Raw genomic sequence first — 19,565 nt, 5'->3', positions numbered from 1 at the left:
TGGGCTCCCAAAAACACACTATGTCTTATTTTCGGGGTAGGTCTTAAAAATAAAAAAAAAACTTACCTTTCGGAAGACGCGAGCCCGAGTTCTGGCTTCTGACAGGCGGAGTGCATGTAGTATCACTCCGCCTGTGACAGGAGCCGGAACTAGAAAGAAAGCATCGGCTTGTATCTCATACCCAACTGTGTAACCATCACCCCTTCCAGTCACAGGGGGATCCCAGAAAATTTTGGTGGCCCACTGATTACTAGTAATGTTCTTGGACCATATCCTGGTCTTAGCCAAACTTTGATCCAAACTATAATAATATATATATTTATCTATCAAAGCAGCCTTCCAGGAAAATATGTCTCTATGACAGTAAAGTCTATGCTGTCCTTTTTGGAAAGTATGTAGAATGAGCATCAGAAAATCAAAACATGTTCCCTGAATACTTGTCCTGAGTTATTTGAGAAAGTTCTTGGAAACTAAAAAATATAATTTCCCCATTGGTCTAAACCCTCCCCTTGCCCATGATTTACGATGGAGGTGGTCAGTATGTTGAGGCTTGGAATGTGGAAAGGATGCTAATCCAGGTCCATGAAAAGATATCAGAGGTACTGCAACGTAGACTTGTTTAGTGTCATCTTTGGAGATAATTTTCATCTCAAGAGGTTTTATCCAAATGGTTGAATTTTGACAACTAGGAATTGAATGGGATGTTGTTTAAATTGAGCAGACTGTCTACCTCGTGTCCAGCACCTTGCGCTTAGGTGATCTGTGCAGCTCCCTTTTTAGAGGGAACGATCCTAGTTATGTGACTGCATACACTTAGTACCTTGGAAGTTGTTAAAGTCTCAACATTTTCCTGATGAAGTAGACAAGATCCACGAAACGCGTTGACTACTATAACCTTGAGACTATATTATGTTGAATGATTTTTTGATTAATAAATAAAAAGTAATATTTTATTTGTTATGCTTCAGATGGTTAAACATTGTCTTTATTTTTTTTTTTTTTTGTACCTGAAAAGTCCCAATATTTTTGTCTTTTTGTTATTTGTCCAAAAACATTCTTGGGTTACTGGATTTTCTGAATGAGTACGTGCGTATGTGCAGTCCTCCAGTATGTCCCCAGTCTCTGACCATGTCCCTCCAGTATGTCCCCAGTCTCTGACCATGTCCCTCCAGTATCTGACCATGTCCCTCCAGTATGTCCTCAATCTCTGACCATGTCCTTCAGTATGTTCCCAGTCTCTAACCATGTCCTTCCAGTCTGTCCCCAATATCTGACTATCTCATTCAGTATGTTCCCAGTCTCTGACCACGTCCTTCCAATCTATTGACAGTCTCTGACCATCTCCTCCGGTATGTCCAAAGTCTCTGACCATCTCTTCCGGTATATCCTCAGTCTCTGACCATCTACTCCAGTATGTACCAAGTCTCAGACCATGTGCTCTAGCATGTCCTGAATCTCTGAACATCTCCTTTAGTATGTCTGCAGTCTCTGCCTTACTGTAGACAGCAAACTAACACAACCCTATGTTTTCATTTATGTAATTTCTCTTACATTGTTGCTGGTGCCTGCTCCTTCCAACAGAACTGGGTGGTATATACATTGCCTGAGTCCACCTGCTGTTTGATATAACACCTACATCTAGCTCCTACTGGCTCTGCCAATAAAGCTCAATATTTGCTATGCTCGGCCCAACACCCGTTACCTGAGACAAGTCTCCAGACTGTTAGCTTCTGTGGTCCTGCATTTCTTCTTAGGTTACCATCATCTTGTATTTCACTACACCTGTTCGTGGCCTACCCTGACCTTTGGCCTGTCCGTTTCTGAATTAGCCACATTGACTTACCTTACCCATGGTCATATGCCATCGAAACAGTTGTACCCCGAGGGCCCCAGACTGGTACGCCATTCAGTAAAATTCATTACCCTGGAGATTGAAACTGTATAATCTTTGAGTTTGATTATTTGACTGTGCAAAAAAAATATTTGATGACTTTAATGAAGGACCGTTCATAGCTTTTTAAATATAAATTTAGCCATAACTTTTTTTTTTTTAATTTTGTATGACCAGCACACCTTGGTCAACTACCCAACCTTAGCCTAGGACTGGACAAGTCTTACCTGCCCACCTGTAGCCTATAATTGGATAATGAAAGTCACATGCCCACTCCTAGCCTATGACTGGACAGTGAAAGTCACCTGCCCACTCCGAGCCTATGACTGGACAGTGAAAGTCACCTGCCCACTCCTAGCCTATGACTGGACGGTGAAAGTCACCAGCCCACCCCTAGCCTATGACTGGACAATGAAAGAGCAGTAGCCAACTCATGAAGTTATATATTTCCTCCTATCAGCAATGTACAAGCAGCTGAACCTGGTTAACTGCTAACTCTCCCTCTTCTGAGTTTTTTCTACACAAAATATAACAGCTTGGTATCAAAACAGATTTGGGTAATTAAACTAGCTGCATTGAAAAAAAAATTAATAAACACATGACTACAATAAAATATTTTGGAGTTCCGTATTATATGACACCAATTTATAAAGGTTTTCTTCTATAACTAAAGCAAAGGTTTAAAGAAACAGCTGTAAAGCATTGCAACAAACACATTAAACAATGCAACTCTTTCAGAAGTGTGGTTAGCATGGAAATCAGAATATAAATTAATTTACTTAGTAATTGGATTCAGAACCAGATGTCCAATTATATGACCTTCTAATAGATGGAGATTTATAGAGGGATCGATGGACCAAACACACGGCCATTGCTCTGAAAATAATTTACTTGGTTTATTTAAACCATCTGTTTGCAATGAACTATATTGGCCTCGCAGCAGCATAATGCATTATATTCATAGGTTTATAGAGCAGCAGTAGCCACAAATCTCACCGCAACATCTGTGCTGGGTCTTCACAATAGGACCGAGTCAGACTGCAAGGCAAGCACTAGAACACAAGAAGTAAACTGTTTAAGCCGTTGAGTCTGGATAATTTAAAAAGAACAAAAAGGCCACTTTTTTGTATGGCATAAAAAGTGTGGTGCAGTCAAGTTCTAAAGGAACAGTCTTTGTTTTCTCCTGACTGGTAGGTCACAGCCCAACCAGGTAGAACGGGCCAAAGCTCTAGATTAGGGATAGGTGAATTTGCCTGGGTTCAGTATGGGAACAGTTTAGTGAATTGAAGTTCCTGGACTTCGTGGTGGATCAATAAGCAAATAAGAAAAATATGATAAATTTGTTAGCTTCAACATACAAAGAGAATATAGCTATTATGAGTGTGCTGGGTTATCCTTTCCTCCAAACGTTTGGCTCTTGTGACTTATCTCACCTGCATTATAGGCTGTTACTCACTCTGGTGGTGAACTTGCAAACATCTTCTGGGCAAAACCATTCTACCCAGCTAATTGGTGCATGGTCTCACTTGTGTCTCTCATGGCTTTCTGCTGTGGTCAATGAGATGAATGTCACTGTGTGCTGTGGTCAATGAATCACATGTCACAGAAATCAACAGTTGATAAAAGCAAAAAACAATCTGTGTTTTTCTGTATTTATATTTAACAATTCTAAAAAAAAATGTTCTATGTTCAGCCACCAGGTTGTGTTCTTGGCTCCCTTATATATTTTTAAGTTATGCCTTTGCTTCTTTGTTGAATAAAGCCAGTTATTTACAGTAAACTCCTGAATGAGCAAAGATTCCTCCCATCAGACAGATGAATCCAAAACAGACTGTGCGCCTAAAAGATACCTCCTTGTTTTGGTTCATCAACCATTACTGCTCTGGAAATCCTTTGTCCAAACTTCATTATTTGCTCTAAAAAGATCAAATGTATAATTTATATACAGGTAGTCTCCGAATTAAGGACATCCGACATACGGACGACTCCTAGATATTAACTGGGCTTCCCTGCTGTTTGTGTGCAGGACAGAACCTTGATAGAGGATTTGCAGAAGTCTTTTGCTGTTCTGCAACATTTTAATGACCAATACAAACTCTGCAGTTGTTTCTTTTTGCATATCAAAGCACAGCTAGCTCCAGAAGTTAATGAATGTTTAAGCTCCATAAAGATTTTTTTGCTTTGTGAATAATTCACAGTGAGGATTCTATACAGTAACTGACACCATGCTGCCTAATAATATGTTGAGAAAAACATCTGTACTAGTTGCATTTAATACAATTATGTACCTGTTCTGACTTACATACAAATTCAACTTAAGAACAAACATACAAGTCCCTATGTCGTATGTAACCCGGGGACTACCTGTACAATCAACTGAAAAGGTACAGTAAGTAATCTTTTAATCTGATGTTTTAAATATATAGTTATATATTGTATACCGTTTCAGTAACAATCACAAAATGGTGATGTGATAGCAACTGTATAATCTATATTTGGATTCTTCATTTGAACTGAATCCTCTGAAGCAGGGTAAAAATTGGAATAATATACAGATGAAAATGTTTAATAAATACAAATGTGACCATAATAGTTTGAACAAACAATACAGCAATAAACAAAAACATTGTATGGCTTTATCTATTTATAGTTACAGAACAAAAAGATAGGCAAGCGAAATTTATAGAATGCGTTACATAAAGCGTTTCTCTGGAGGATAAAATATTCAATTACTAAGATGAGAACCATAACTCGAGAGAGAGTTGTGTATTCATTTGTTTCCAAATTCTAATACAAAATGTAACAACATACTTGGACAGCAGCAATTTATTATGGCGGTGATGTCATCTATTGCTGACATGTGCTGAGTAGATTGCTGTTCCCTTCTTTAGAAGGATATTTAGAAAATGGGTTGTAGCTTTGTAACTCAGATGGACAGTAAGGCTCACTTATTAGCTACTCTATACAACTACGCTTAAAAAGGTTCTTAGGTAATTAGTAATTTTAGAAGGGGCGTTTAACCCAGAAAATTTTTAAACGGGGTGGCAGCTTCTGTATTGTGACCCAGCTCCTAGGTACCACCCAAAAAACAGCTGGGTGGTTACTGAAAAGTGACAGGTGGTAAACCCGGCTAAAAGGCTCTGGTGAGAACACTGGGCTTAGCAACAACAGCCTACATTATTCCGTTCTACAAGTTTCCTTATTGAAAAAAAACATCACAATCTGGTGTATGTACTGGGTATAATGCTAAAAAGGTGGCAATACTATACTACTTTAATATCAGTTGTACAGTAAAAAGTATATTTTTTAGTTTTTAATAAGGGAGGATTAGGATTTTTAGGATTTTGGAATTTTCACTACTATCTGGGACTCTGTCAGAGTTTCCTTCCTGTTCTAGTGGCAACTGTGCGCATAGTTCACATCTAGCATATAGCTCAAATCTATGAGATGGGAATATACAGATCTTAAGTAATATAGATTGCTGCCCTTTTGAAAATGTTGGATGTTTGGTGGACTGGCCTTACTACTTATAAATACTGCTGGAACAAGAAGCAAATCAGAATGCATCCAGAACATGAAGTTGTAATGCAGTGTTTCTCAACATGGGTGCTGGAACCCCAGAGTTCCTCCAAAGGTTCCTAGGGGTAAATAAAACATGAGCAATTTGTGCCTCTCAGATCAGTTAGCAACAGAAATGCCAATAAAATTATTGCAAACATCCATGGTGGGGTTATTTTTAAAACATGTATTTAAAATAGAAAAAAAAGGGCTCAGTCTGTTTATCTTTTACCCCCTTTTAAAATGTAAGGTATTTTATACTTTTCAGTTGGGGATTATGGGTCACTTGCTCTTATTTAAACTTTGCAGCATTATCGTTGGCCACAAAGTAGATGTAACTGTGTCCTCAAAAAAATGTGTAACAATCTCTAATAACATCTCAAGGGGCAAGTTTGTTATACACACTACATGAAGACACAGCACCCTCTAGTGACTCGTGTTTAAAAAGATTATTTTTCTACTGGATAAAATCTTTATTTTTACTTATATATACTCTGCTCCTTCATGTCTACGTTTTTATCATCACAGTATCTATAGAGGTAGCAATGGTTGTCACACAGGCTGGGCATCAACATGTCAGTCTGTTCATCTCCCGTACATGGTGGATTGATAGGAATAACAGCAACAACAGAATATAAATAAGATACACAAAGGACAAAATCCACAGGCATTTGAAGAAAAAGATTCTTGGTCTGAAAGGTCAAAAAGAAAATCAGCCACAACATTTAAGTGCAGGTAAGCTATAATATATTACATCTTTATCTTTGGGTTTAGATTTGATTTTGAGCTGAAATTTTACCACCATTTTCTACACTTCAACATTGCCGGCTCTGCAAGCAGTATGTGCAGAGAATCTCAAGCAATGAACAGGACAAAGTGGCTATCCAATGCAGACAAAACAAAGCTTTATCTTTAGGACCATGTCACCCGGTCGCTAACTGTACATTGCCAACAGCAGAGTCTTTCATTGTCCGTTACTTGCCTGGAGCATAATCTTGTTAGTTAGCTACAAGGCAGTGATGTTGGTGGCCCCACCAGTGATGGAGCATTTACATAGAAAATGAAGTGAGATTGCGAACAATAGCAATAAATTGTTAGCATCAGGATTGTCTATACGATGTATCCCTTTGGCTTCTTCCCAAGTGCTAGAATTTGATGTGCTAGAACTTTTTAGAACTTTTTTCAACCTTACAAGCTATGTAACTATACAAAAAAACATCTCTCAGTTTACTACCAGCTAGAAGAACAGATCAAAGATGCAGAAAAAAGCAGCAGAGTAGTTCATGTTGCAAACTACATATGCTGAGCACATTGCTGACAAATGAAACAGAAAATGTCCATAAAAATCACAAAAAGATTTTTTTGTTTCCCAGCTAAAGCAGCAAATTTATTTCTACAAGAATCTATTCATCTCTACACTGTTCTGCTCTTCACTAAATTCTTAGTCTGCTTCTCCCAGTTTGTTTTGATGGGTATAAATATGGTGGGTCAAAATATGTGCACATAACCAGCCATACACACTATATTTTGTGTGTATGGCTTACACTAGTCCTAGATTTACCAAAGCTTGGAAATGTGAGGACCTAAGCAAGCCCTTCAATTAGTTTTATATTAATTAGGCTCCAAAGCCTCGTACAGATGTCAGATAGAAGTCAGATGATTGTAAATGGAAACAATCGTTGGTGATCTTTCCCAGTGACAGATGAATGAGCGCTCTATTGGCGCACAGGTCTGCATAGCTTAACACTACATTGCCATTGGTACAGATCTAATAGTATTCTTGCAACTTGTGATTGAGCTACATATGAGCAATACACCAACAGGCATCATCAAATACAATTCATTAACCCTAAATGTAAACCATCACTTACAACGTATCATTTGACAGATTAGCATTATGATCAGATTTTTGGCACACACACACATATTTGTTCAGTCAGTGTTGCTTGACTTTATTAACAAGGGGGTACCCCTTGAAATAACTTTTAGGTCTTCGGTAACCCCCTATAATTACTATTTCCACAGCTCACAGTACATTAGTGTGGTGATTAGCGAGAAGAATGTCTCTTACAATGCTGGTCATTGGAATGAATGTCACCCTTACATATAGGCAAAAATATCACTGGTAATAATTAGACTGATCTGAGAGTCACAAATTGCCCATTGCTAAAAAGACTCTGCTTAAGTAACACTTTGTGTTGAGTGTTCAAAATTCCACCACAGCCAATAGACACAGTAGTTGAAATCGATTGAGAACTTTCTGAACCAACCAAAGTACTCAGCTTTTCGCAATTTAAATTTAAACAGAATAGCTAAATGATCAAAAAATTATTCACATTGATCTGTGCATGGCCACTTTCTACCAGTATCAAATAAAATTGCTTGGTCAGCTTTAGCCTTTTGAACAAATACAATATTAGAATAGCACAAGATTAGTTGTCATGATTCTGTTTTATTGAAGATTATGGACTAGTTATAAAATCTTTCTAAAAATGTATATTTGTAGGTAATAAAAAAAGGTGTAAAAGGGTTTATTGCAGGACTGAGATGTATCTCTCAGTGCACACAGACATATATAGCCTAAAAGAAAGTGTATAGAAAAATGCCTCCTTAGGAGGTATGTGTCTTATAATGACAATTCACTACTGGTTACAGTGTATACGCCACATCCTGGACACTTGTTTTAGCCACGATCAGACAATGCTCACTAATGTGCACAAACAAAAAACCTGCAGACAATTTGTCCTCTTGTTAAAAGAATATTAATCACTGAGAAGGAAGCACACACGTGCTGTTTTGTTTTTTGTCCTAGGTTGTCAAGAGTTTAGACAAGAATGAAAATGATTTGCCTTTAAAATGTTTGATACAAGTGCCAAATGGAGCGGTGGCATTATAACGGCCCTGAAATATTGGCAAAGCCTTTTTTCTTGCTAACATTCTTTAAAACTAAAATTGGCTGTTTATACTTCTGCTTTCCTGGCAGTAATTGCAAGAGGATTTTCTGGGATTTGTCTCAGCGGACTGACTAGAACTGGACAGGATTGGACCAATAAAGCAGACAGCTTTGTTCCACCTGCTGACGTTTAAAAAAAAGAAAAGAAAAAATGACTGACGGTCATAAGAAGTAAAATTGATGCATCAATTCACTATGAAGAACTACGCTCAAGCAATGCTCCACTATGACTCCACTTAAACTTTTGGTTTAATCAGAGAGCGAAGGTGAACGGATTGAGCGTCCGCTGGCAGGACTGTTTGAGAAAAGAATTGGATCCCGCTCCTTCTCTTTGCTCTCATGCTTATGTTTGTGCTTATGCTTGTGTTTGTGCTTCTTCTTCTTTTTCTTATGATCATGGTGGTGGTGATGATGGTGATCACTGTGCTTGGATGAACTGGATTCTTTCATGAAAACCAGGGGCAGCTGGGGGACTGGGTTTATGTGCAAATCCATAGACGACGTTTCTTTACCTGTTGGGACAAGAAGGAAATTAGGAACACTGAAGTATTATTTCAATAAATGGTCAGCTTTTTTTTTCTTTTTCAGGCCTTTCCTCGGGGGCTGATTAGTTAAATGCTGCATGACCTAATTCCAGCTGAGGTAAAAGCCACGAAAGAATGAACTTGTTGATACCGTTATGACGAGTCATTTAATCTTCCAAACATATGACATTAATTATGGCAGCAATTTTAAGGAGGCCTTGCCAGCTCCAAACATTAATTCATTCAGGATACGGTCTATGATCTAGTTACATAATTTTCCCTTTTTTATTCAGTTTTTCACTTTTACGTGGTAAATATTGGGGCTAATTGTTGGTAATTTTTTTTAGGCTTCTGTGTAAAAACAGCAAAATTTCTCTGAAAATGTAAGAAGTACATATGCTATATGCAGTTAAGGCACATTCTCCTAATGACGAAACATGCATTTAGAAAGTGAGGTGATCCATACAGAGTTAATGCTGGGTGCAGTTCCCATACATTTTAAAGGGATTTTATACTACTTGCTCATTTCCAACGCATTTTAGTCAAAAAGGAATCCTAAACAAATATGAAAAGGGAAGCCCTATGTGATCTAAATACCTGCATCCCTGCTATTCTGTGAACTAAGGCATTGGAAAAAGTGGGAGTCCTTAACAACTGCTCAGTTTTTCGGGCAGTAACGCAAAGGTGTCTGTACCTTTTCTAAGAAAGTATATTCAGATAGGTTAGATATGGTGAGCACATGTAATCATAACGCAGGTGTGTTTTTCTCGTCTTACTTCCACAAGTAATCCAAAAAACAAGAAGTTTATTCCTCATTTTAGTACAGCGGGAAAATAATAATTAATTAATTATGCCCATGGGTGTATTGTACTTTTACAATTGCTGCTGATTTAAAGCCAACATTATAGAGCCATTTATGCTAAACTTGCATACAGCTATTGCAAATGTGTAATAGTTAACTGGTTTAGCTTTTGGTGGGTACTGGAAAAATAGAGTGTTAATAGTTAAATAAAATAACTGGAATTTAGATGCCCTCCCTAACCCTTATCTTGATGAAGACGGCCACACCATCAAAACAAGTTGGGTTAGAGGAAGCCTTATGATGGTAACCTATTGTCATCCCTCTTGATCTGCTGTAAATGCTGGGGTAATATAAGACCACCCAAGGTGAAGATTTTGGTTGATGCAGTGTTTACCCTGTACTCTTATAAGCAAAATTTTATTTACAATTTATTAAAAAGTCGTTCTGCAAAAGAAGGGGCAATTTTTTGTTTTTAAATTTTGGATCCACTGGAAAAGTATAAATAAAAAATCATACACAATCTAACTTAAAGACCAAACACTACATTTTTGAGATTTGTGATGAAAGTGGGACACATGGATACTTTAGGAGCAATCATATATGCTACAAACTGGTTTCATTGAGAGGGTTTTTGGTTCTCATTGGCAATCCTTAAATTTATCTTACTAAACTTTCTTATTGCTTCTATAGCCTACTCTATTGAATTTTTCATTTCTATGAACTGCATAGGCAATAGCCAACAACCCAAAAACTGTTACATACAATTTGGAATAAATGGCTGTATAATGTTCCCTCATATCTGTGCTGTAAAGGAGCTTATCTGGAGCAAAGGTGGCTGAAGACATTGGGTAATTACTTACATGTCTCTGCTTACTGTATTAACATGAGCACCATACCCTTTATTTTTTGTATTTGTGATGGAGGACATGCAGATATTTTCTTTTAGGAAGACTCTACAATACCAGTTCAAGTTGAGTTATTGAAGTTCCACTGGCACAGACCAACTGAACTTAGATTATGGATGGCACTAGAAATTATTACTTTTATGAAATATATCTTTTGACAAGACATGTTTACAATACCCAAAGTGTACATCTTTATGCATATGGATGTATGAGATAGGAGAAAACCTCTCCAATCCTGAATTTTCCAGACAACAGCAAAACCCCCTAGATCAGCCAGTTGGGGGTGTCTCTGGAAGTCTGCTGCCACCAATTACCAGGCAATGTTGTTCTAGCATCTTGTCCATGGGTAAAAAGAAAGAGAAAGTTCTACCTGGTCAAACTGATTAAATGGGCCTGATTTACTAAAGCTGGGTGATTCAGCAAACCTGAAATGGATTTCTTTTTGATATTTGTTAGGAAATGTTTGCAATCCTGGACCAGATCCATTTCAGGTTCGCTGGATCACCCAGCTTCACTGATGAAAGTATATCATCTACAGCCTTGAAAAGCTTTAATAAATCAGGCCCAATGTGTCAACTGCCCATACTTCGGTAAATGGTGTGAATTATGTCCCATTGGCCGCTGTTAACGTATCTACAGTGGTTTACTTCCTTTAGAATCTTCTTTATTACCAACGCATGGCCAGTCGTTACGATAAGGAAGAGAGAAGACATGTGAAAGTGATTAAAAATATATCTGTTTGCAAATACAGAGTTATTGTGTTTGCAACTCAAGTGGACATTTCACTGTGTGTGGGCAAAACATCATCACTTTGCCAAACCAAAAAAAAATGATCTGAAAAGACTGGTTGGAAATTTCAATAAAATAGGTTGGCATAAAACAGCAGCTTTTTTTTTTAAAACAGAATAAAACTGAAAATCTTTTATCTGAAACTTGTAAGAACACACATGCTCGTACTTTGCGTGTATACACTTAAACTGCTGCTATTTTCCAAGGCCAAAAAACAGAGCAATGAACTTTTCCACAGAACTGTGGTGCCCCGAGGTTACATAAGTAAGTTTACTTTAAAAATTCTAATAAAATTTACTAAGTCATTAGAAATGATGTTAGCTGGAACATAATGCTTGGTATAAATAAACAAATCATATGAGATTTTCTACTTAGTTACCAACTATTGTCATTTTTAACTCTTATATTGGAAGTATTTTTGGACAGGGTCCTTTTGTCCTCCTGTATCATTGTTTGCATATGTCTATCATTTGCAACCCCTAATTAATGTACAGCGCTGTGTAATATGTTGGTGCTATATAAATACATTTAATTATTAATAATAATTTGGGTTTATAGGGACAGGGACATGTCCAGGCTCTGCTTCCAGCCATTGCTGGATGATATTAAGGCTGGGTACACACATGCAACAATTGTCGTTGGAAAATCTTTCACACTTTCATTACGATCAGTCGTGGATCCACCAGGACAGTTGTCCGAGCAAAGGACGACGAGCGCTGTACACATGCCGGATTCTTGACCGATATGAGCCCTGAGGCAATTATCAGACGAGAATCATCTTCTGTCATTTGAAACCATCACTACTTCCCACCACTGCATATTTCCCATCCTATTGTGTGTGAAATTCCCCCACCTACTAGATTGTAAGCTCTTCGGGGCAGGGTCCTCTCCTCCTGTATCACTGTCTGTATTAGTCTGTCATTTGCAATCCCTATTTTATGTACAGCGCTGCGTAATATGTTGGAGCTATATAAATCCTGTTTAATAATAATAATAATAATGTGTGTACACAGCCTTACTTTGCGAAAGAGCTGTATCACATACAATGGCCATTTATTTTTCATGAAATTCTTTTTCACCTTTAGTTGTTGTTTTTTTTAGTCATTCCTGTCTACATGCACTCGTGTATGAGCTGACAACATACATCTGCTTCACTGAAATCTCAAGTAGCTTTGTCGGCCCTATCCATTTCTTTTACTATAAGTGTGTGTGGTGTGGGGGCTGTTCTGTAAAACTGGGCAAGGCTCACAACTGCTGGGCTCAACCAACAAGCTTGGAGCTCAATGAGTTTCTGGCAGATCAACAGGTATTTTCTTGGTGCTCATAACAAAAAAAGTTACTTGTACTGCTGCATTTTTAAAGGGGGGGCATTGTATTGAATATGTTTTTTTTTTCATTTTGCCTTGACATACATTTTAAATGTAATTTTTTTAGAAAAGGAATTCAGAATCCACATTCTAGTCAACCCCCAACCAATAATACCTGGTGTTGACGGTCTTTCCAACATATTTAAATGATGATATATGAATGCTTGGCTGTCATGTACAGTATCCATATCTATTTCTTCCTCTTCTTGTGTACTTGGAAACTGTAAATACATATATATATTAAATTATTATTTAACATTTGTATACCAGTTTTTATTGGATGCAAGGTGGTAGAAATAAAGGTTGTCTTATATATCTTTAAAAAAAAAAAAAAAAAAAAACTATGGAAAGTCTGGAAAAGTCAAAGCAAAGAGAGCTACTACAACAAAAAAGGTTTGCTTCCTCATTAGACTCCAGCTCCTATATAAAAATACTTGGAAAAGACAATGTTTTTAAATGCAAGGTAACTTCAAATGCAATGCACTTAATAAATAACGAGTGACCAGGGAGTATTTTTGTGGTGAGTAAAGCCACATTGCAGAAATTAAAGGGTGGTGATAGTTGTATAAAGATTGCATGTGCTTCCCTGTTCATGTTGGGTTTTATGCCAGTTTCCTCGGAATAAAAATGTAGAACAAAAAAAGAGACAATCTTACAAAACAACTGCTTTGGAGAGCAGAAAAGTATTGCAACTAGAGCCATGTTTTTTTTTTTTTTTGAACCAGAAGGATGGTCTCAAAAAAAAACATCAGGAAAGTCCATATTAAAGACAGGGACAGGCACTGTCTCTCTTGCAATAAGTATTCTTACCTGCCTGATCACTGTCCATCTGTCAAAATTTGCTGAGCTGCACATACACAGTGTTCAGTGTTGGTTTCCAGGTTTACTAGGCGCATCCCAGTTTCTCTTGCGGGTACCAGGACCAAATCGAAATGCGGTAGAGAAGAAGGTGGGGGTGCCCGTAATAGAATGGGGACAGGTATCCCAAGATTTAATTCTACTTTAAAGCAAAACAAACTTTCCCAACAGTTGCTTCCAATGAAACTCTACTACTGTCTACTACCTAAATGAAATCAAGGTAAAAAAATCCTCACAAGTCTAGGTGTATTTATTGACAAGATATGCTAGACAAAAGTAAGATGAACAATCTTACTTTATCTTACTTTTGTCTAGGATGATAATCTAAGGTTGTTCCTTTACTTGCGAAGAGATTTTCCTTTTCTTTTCACAGGTGGAATAAATCACAAAAAAGTAGGGGGAAGCCTTTCAAATGTTGACAGTACTGGACCTTACTCCACTTAAATGTATTGCATGTATCCAAAGCAATACAACTCAAGTAGAACTTCATGGCAAAATTGGTTGCCCGGTACACATAAATCCTTATCTGTCATGCTGCATTTCCTTAGCTTAAATCTTAATTAGAAGGCTGTGTTGACTAGCATTGAGCTTTTGTGGATGGAATCAGTTTGATATTCCAAGACAATAAAGATTTAATACCAGGTTTGTTTGCATTCCTAAAGATGTGTATGAAAATGTATAATCTATTTGACCCATCCACACAAGACCTTAGTCTCAATCTGAGTTTCATTTTACTGCTGCCCTTCTTCAGTACCTGTCCAGGTTCCAGTAGAGAATCAACAGAAACATCCGCTTTTCTTTTTATACCCTGCTGATGGACAATCATACTGGAAACAACTTCTTTATCATCTTCATCCTGTGAAAACATTGCAGATTAATGAAATAAACATCATCATCACAGGGGTCATAAAATCCCATCACAAAATCACACCAGTGTGACAATCCCTATAGCCATGAATTGTTTGTGTTTCTATTGTATGAAATAGGAAAATGTAACACTCTGCCAAGCTTTGTCTGTCCCAGTATAAAGGTTTCCAATCACTATTTGCTCCCAAGAGACATCAGGAAATCTCTACAAAGTAAGGGAAATCCTTGCTCAAACTGTTGTAACCAAAAAAGTGACCTTAAGAAAATTTGGAAATTCTAAAATTTTGAAGCTGAATCAATGTAGAAAATTTAAACCATTTAAAAGCAATGTTTCTCAACCAGGGTTCCTCCAGAGGTTTCTAGGGGGTTCCTTGAGCAATTTGTGCCACTCAGGCCAGTTACCACTGACACCAATGATCTTTTTGGCCACCTGTAAGGGAAGATATTCTTCCCAATGTTCAGCATTCATCCCCTTGACCATCACACTAATGTACTGTGAGCTGTGAATAAAGAATTATATCCCACTCAAAAAACAACCTTATGGTTTTCATTATATAATAATCCACGTCGAAAAAACAAACATGCAGAAGTTATAATTTTAATATATTCTAAAGAAAAAAAATGTGAAAGATAAGTTCTCTCTAAAGGCGCCTTTGTAATGTTTGGTTTTAATTCCACTCAATAGGAAAATAATATCTGAGCCAAGACCATATAAACCTTCAGAAATGACCATGATCAATAAGAAATCCAGACTTTCTTCAGTCCCCTTGTAGGTGCTTACACATTGTTGGTTGGGCTGGTATAACTCTGTATCAGTCATTTTTTGGGTGAATGTACACAGCTAAGCACAGAAAAAGTGAAAAGCCGATTTAGGTAGAAGCCTTTCAGCTATGTCAGTTTGTACAGTCTAAAAGACTGCTGCTGCCAATAATATGGATTATTTCTAAGCTAAGAACATGATGCTAAGCTAGATGTGCATTAAACTTTAAGAATCTTACAATGCTCAGAAATCCTCCGACTTGTCCGTGCATGCTGGCATTTGGCACAGAATCCTGGCTACTGGTCACTGGCTCTGGAATGATGGTGGGGTTTAATACAGCTTTTTTCTCTTTCAGGTTTAGGACTAGTCCAAGCTCTGGTAACGGCAGGCACGATGGTCTGCTGAGGCCAAACAGTGTGTAGTAAAGGTCCACAGCTCCACAACGCAATCTCCAGTCATGTGAAGTACCTGCAATATTGAGAATTTACTACTAAATGAAGATGCAGAATAGTTAAATAGAAACATTCAGTAATTAAACACACTTAGGGCACACAGGCTGTTAAGGAGCTATGATACCCCTATTAAATCATACTTCCACGCATAGAATTTAAATGGATACATCTTAGAAGACTCCGCATCTGCTAGAAGTGGACCATAAGAATCTTTGATTGAACATAAACATGTTGTTCTTCTGCATTAATGTTAATTGCAAAATGATAACAGTTTACAGACTTATTGCTGCCTGGAGTTGTGGAACTGTGTTGCTGTATTTTTTTATGATTCAGCTTTAGTCCTGTAATATGTTTGGTGTAACAAAAAACAATATTTCAAATATAATTAGGAAAATCGTGTGGTTGGAGCAAACCCTTGGAAACAATTACCTAACCAATTAAATGACTGAAGCAGATAGCTGACAGTGCATACTTCTTGCTTTAAGACTTGTTAAAAAACCTCCCAAGGGTTTTCATTTCTTCTATGTAGAATCAGGTATTATTTTCTCCCCATTTCACAATGCATTGCCCAGTGCTTAAGCATCAGCAGGTCTTACAGTTGCACACATGGCTGGCACACAAATTGCTGTGCAAATACTTACTTTGAGATATAGATACAATCATTCAAATGACAATGTCTATAGGACTACCATGAGTTCTTCTTGACTCAAAGGTTCAATTCAATGTCAATCCTATTTTCAAACACGTTTCGCAACACTTGCTTCTTCACGGGATGTAGGTAATCAGGTATTAGGTAACTAGGCAATAGTCATGCCAATTGTGAGTATGAATGCCTGTTAATAAGATAGTGTCAGATATCTATTTCCAGTAGAGCAGTCATCTTTAAATGGAGCACTAGGTTCCATGGATTTAGCTGGAAGGGATGTTTCTTGTATATGTAAATCCTGTTAGAAACTGAAGGTTCAGGGTAGGGTTCAGGAAAAGATGGAAGGCTGTTCCAGTATGGGTGGTAAAAGCCCATTCCACCTATACTGGAACAGCCTTGCAGCAGCTAATCCAAGCTCTCAAAGACCACTGAGCACCTTGAATACCAATTTCCTTTTGCTCCTAGGAAACTTGCTTCTTTTAAGACTCCATCCAGCTAGTCACCTTGTTATAACGTTTCCAATGAATCCCCTGAGGAAGTCACATGGCGTCGGGATACGAAACTTCTAATATGACCTTGATTTGTCATCTAGGGATCTAATATGTCTAATCAGCCGGTCACCTACCCCATGAAGTGCCAATAAGGTTGACCAAGCGCTATCTATGTATACGGTGTATTTATTGTTTCTGCTGTACCAGATATCTTTGACATCAATATAATTATTTACTGCAAAAACCGCCCAGTTTTTAAAATTATTTTCACCGTGAAAAATCATCTTTATTCTCTAGTTTGTGGTACACAGCATGCATTACACATTAATAAAAACCCAACATGTATTCTAATCCCTCAGTGCACATCCAAAATGGCTTTACATGCATATTAATTGTAATCAGAATCATTTAAAAACCTAATATATTTCACTTTTTTGCTGACAATCAGAAACTCCACAGCAGCTTTCTCAAAGATTGCCAGGACAGATGAATTTAACACACAGATGTCACCAGGACTTTGCTGAGTGTTGTGCAGAAACAGAACCCAGACATGTTGTGCTTCCTTTGAGTAAACAAAATGGTTTTCTGTACATCAGGACACAAAGAAAGAATCCAGGTGCCTGCTATAACATTTGGCAGATTGTCTGGTAAGCAGACTGTCCATTCAACCCACCTCCCAGAGTAAAAATTGTTGACTAGAAAAAAAAAATATTAACAATGTGGAAATTCAGAGCTCTGAGATGAACAATTAAATCCTTGTTCAAATATGTCACACTGCCAAGACTGAGGGGGTACAATTTCTTACAGTGCTGTTCCTGTGCAATAATAAATAGTTATGAGTGCCAAAAATGGCTAAATATATAAATACAATTACTGGAGACCATAAACTGAGCTTTTTATGTACATAACAGATTCATGAATGCTACATTTTTGCTCTGAAATTTATATAAGTTATTTTAAAATGAGAATAAGTGAGAATTTGTTCTTCTGTATTTTTTCATGAAAATAAAACTAAACCCTCCTAATCTTTTTGCAGGTGCCACTTCAGCCCCTGTTTAGCTCTGCAGCAATGTTACTGCACATATAATCATCTATGACATCAGCCCTTTAAAGGCCTAAAAGATTGGCAGAGAGCTGACATAAATATGCCAACAATTATCACCAGAGGCTTACCTTGTATGCTACATACATTGTGAATATACTACTGGGCAGAATTTAAATGTAAAGATTGCAGAAACAACAATAGTAGGTTTGATAAAGATTTATTAACTAGTATACCTATATATATTTATTATTGGGCAGCACGATGGCCCAGTGGTTAGCACTTTAGCCTTTATAGCGGCTAGGTCCAAGGTTTGAATCTTGGCCAGGACAATATCTGCTTGGCGTTTGCAGGTTCTCCCCGTGTTTGCATGGGTTTCCTTCGGGTGCTCTGGTTTCCTCCCATAATCCAAAAACATGCAGTTAGGAAAGTTGGCTTCCCCCCTCCAAAATTGTCCTTGGACTGTGGTAATGACATATGACTATGGTACGGACATTAGATTGTAATCTCCTTTGAGGGACAGCTAGTGACATGACTGGACTTTGTGGAGCGCTGCATATTATGTCTGCACTATATAAATACTGTGTAATATTATTAATTAATATATCAACCTAATAAACATCCCTAACCTAAACTTTCTTTTTAGGAAAAGTTTGTTCCGCTTCATTGGGAATTACATCCAATCTATCCAATTTATAAAATGATTATGAACTTTTAAAACAAAGTGTCAAGGCAAGTATGCAAACTCAGGGTTAAACATTATACTGATTTTTCCCAAATATTCGGATTTGCAAAGTTTTGACAATTCTGTTATTTGCTGCAGCAGTGGCATAGCATATAAATAAAATGCCTGTATGAAAAAAAAATTTTAGAAAGCCATCAGAATTTGCAAAGCGTTACTGGTATATATGACTATATTAATGATTTGCAGGATAATACAAAATTCAAGAGGTAACCCTGTGATTAAACAGTGGATGGAAAGGAATAAGCCCACAGAAAAAAAAAAAAGTGGAACAGACCAAAAAAATACTTTTGTATGCCAGTGTCTTATGCTGTTCTGTACTCTTTATAATGAAAGATCTTATTACAATTCCACCTCCTGAGGGGCATATCTGTATTAATAAGCAGTCTACGTATGTAAGGCTACTTACACTCCAGACTTTCGTCATTGGAAAGAATCTTTCACGATCCTTTCCAAGGACAAAAGACAGAAAGATGCATGAATGACCAATCTACATACAGCAGTGTTCTGCTCTATGGAGAGGGGGAGAACGAGTGAGCGGCACCCCACTGCGCTCTCTCCCCTTCACTTGCATTGCAGTCGTTCGTTGGTCATCGTTCGTGGATCTACAAATGACATCAGACTGCTATACACACACCTCAGATTCTCATCCTACACCAGCCCTGAAACAATAATCGGACGATAATCATCTGACATGTGTACGTAGCCTAAAGCATACTTATTACTGCTTCTGGAAGACTTCCATTCCATTAAGGATTTCACAGATCATGAAGGTGACCATACATAAGATATGCTTGAGAGCCCAGACAGGAAGTAGAGACAATGGGTTTTATTGAAACATTATTATTATTATTATTATTAAGAGAAAACTAAATATACATTTAGAGCTGTATCGATATGAAAACATTCTTCCTAGGC

At 37.5% G+C, this 19,565-nt stretch overlaps 1 protein-coding gene across 1 annotated transcript in view; it reads right to left on the bottom strand.

The window, feature by feature from the left end:
• Positions 1 to 8,243: 8,243 nt before the first annotated feature.
• The window catches only part of TAF2 (TATA-box binding protein associated factor 2), a 64,867-nt gene continuing 53,545 nt past the window's right edge, over positions 8,244 to 19,565 (bottom strand). The window contains exons 23-26 of the mRNA XM_072410690.1: positions 15,513 to 15,742; positions 14,402 to 14,503; positions 12,905 to 13,010; positions 8,244 to 8,914 (exon numbers count right to left, since the gene is read on the bottom strand). Coding sequence (XP_072266791.1) covers positions 8,652 to 8,914; positions 12,905 to 13,010; positions 14,402 to 14,503; positions 15,513 to 15,742 — 701 coding nt within the window. The 3' untranslated portion in view covers positions 8,244 to 8,651. The remainder of the gene's footprint in view (positions 8,915 to 12,904; positions 13,011 to 14,401; positions 14,504 to 15,512; positions 15,743 to 19,565) is intronic.

Source organism: Pyxicephalus adspersus, chromosome 5 (assembly GCF_032062135.1).
Source record: "Pyxicephalus adspersus chromosome 5, UCB_Pads_2.0, whole genome shotgun sequence".
In the NCBI taxonomy this organism is placed as follows: Eukaryota; Metazoa; Chordata; class Amphibia; order Anura; family Pyxicephalidae; genus Pyxicephalus; species Pyxicephalus adspersus.
This window is presented reverse-complemented; position numbering and strand designations above follow the sequence as displayed.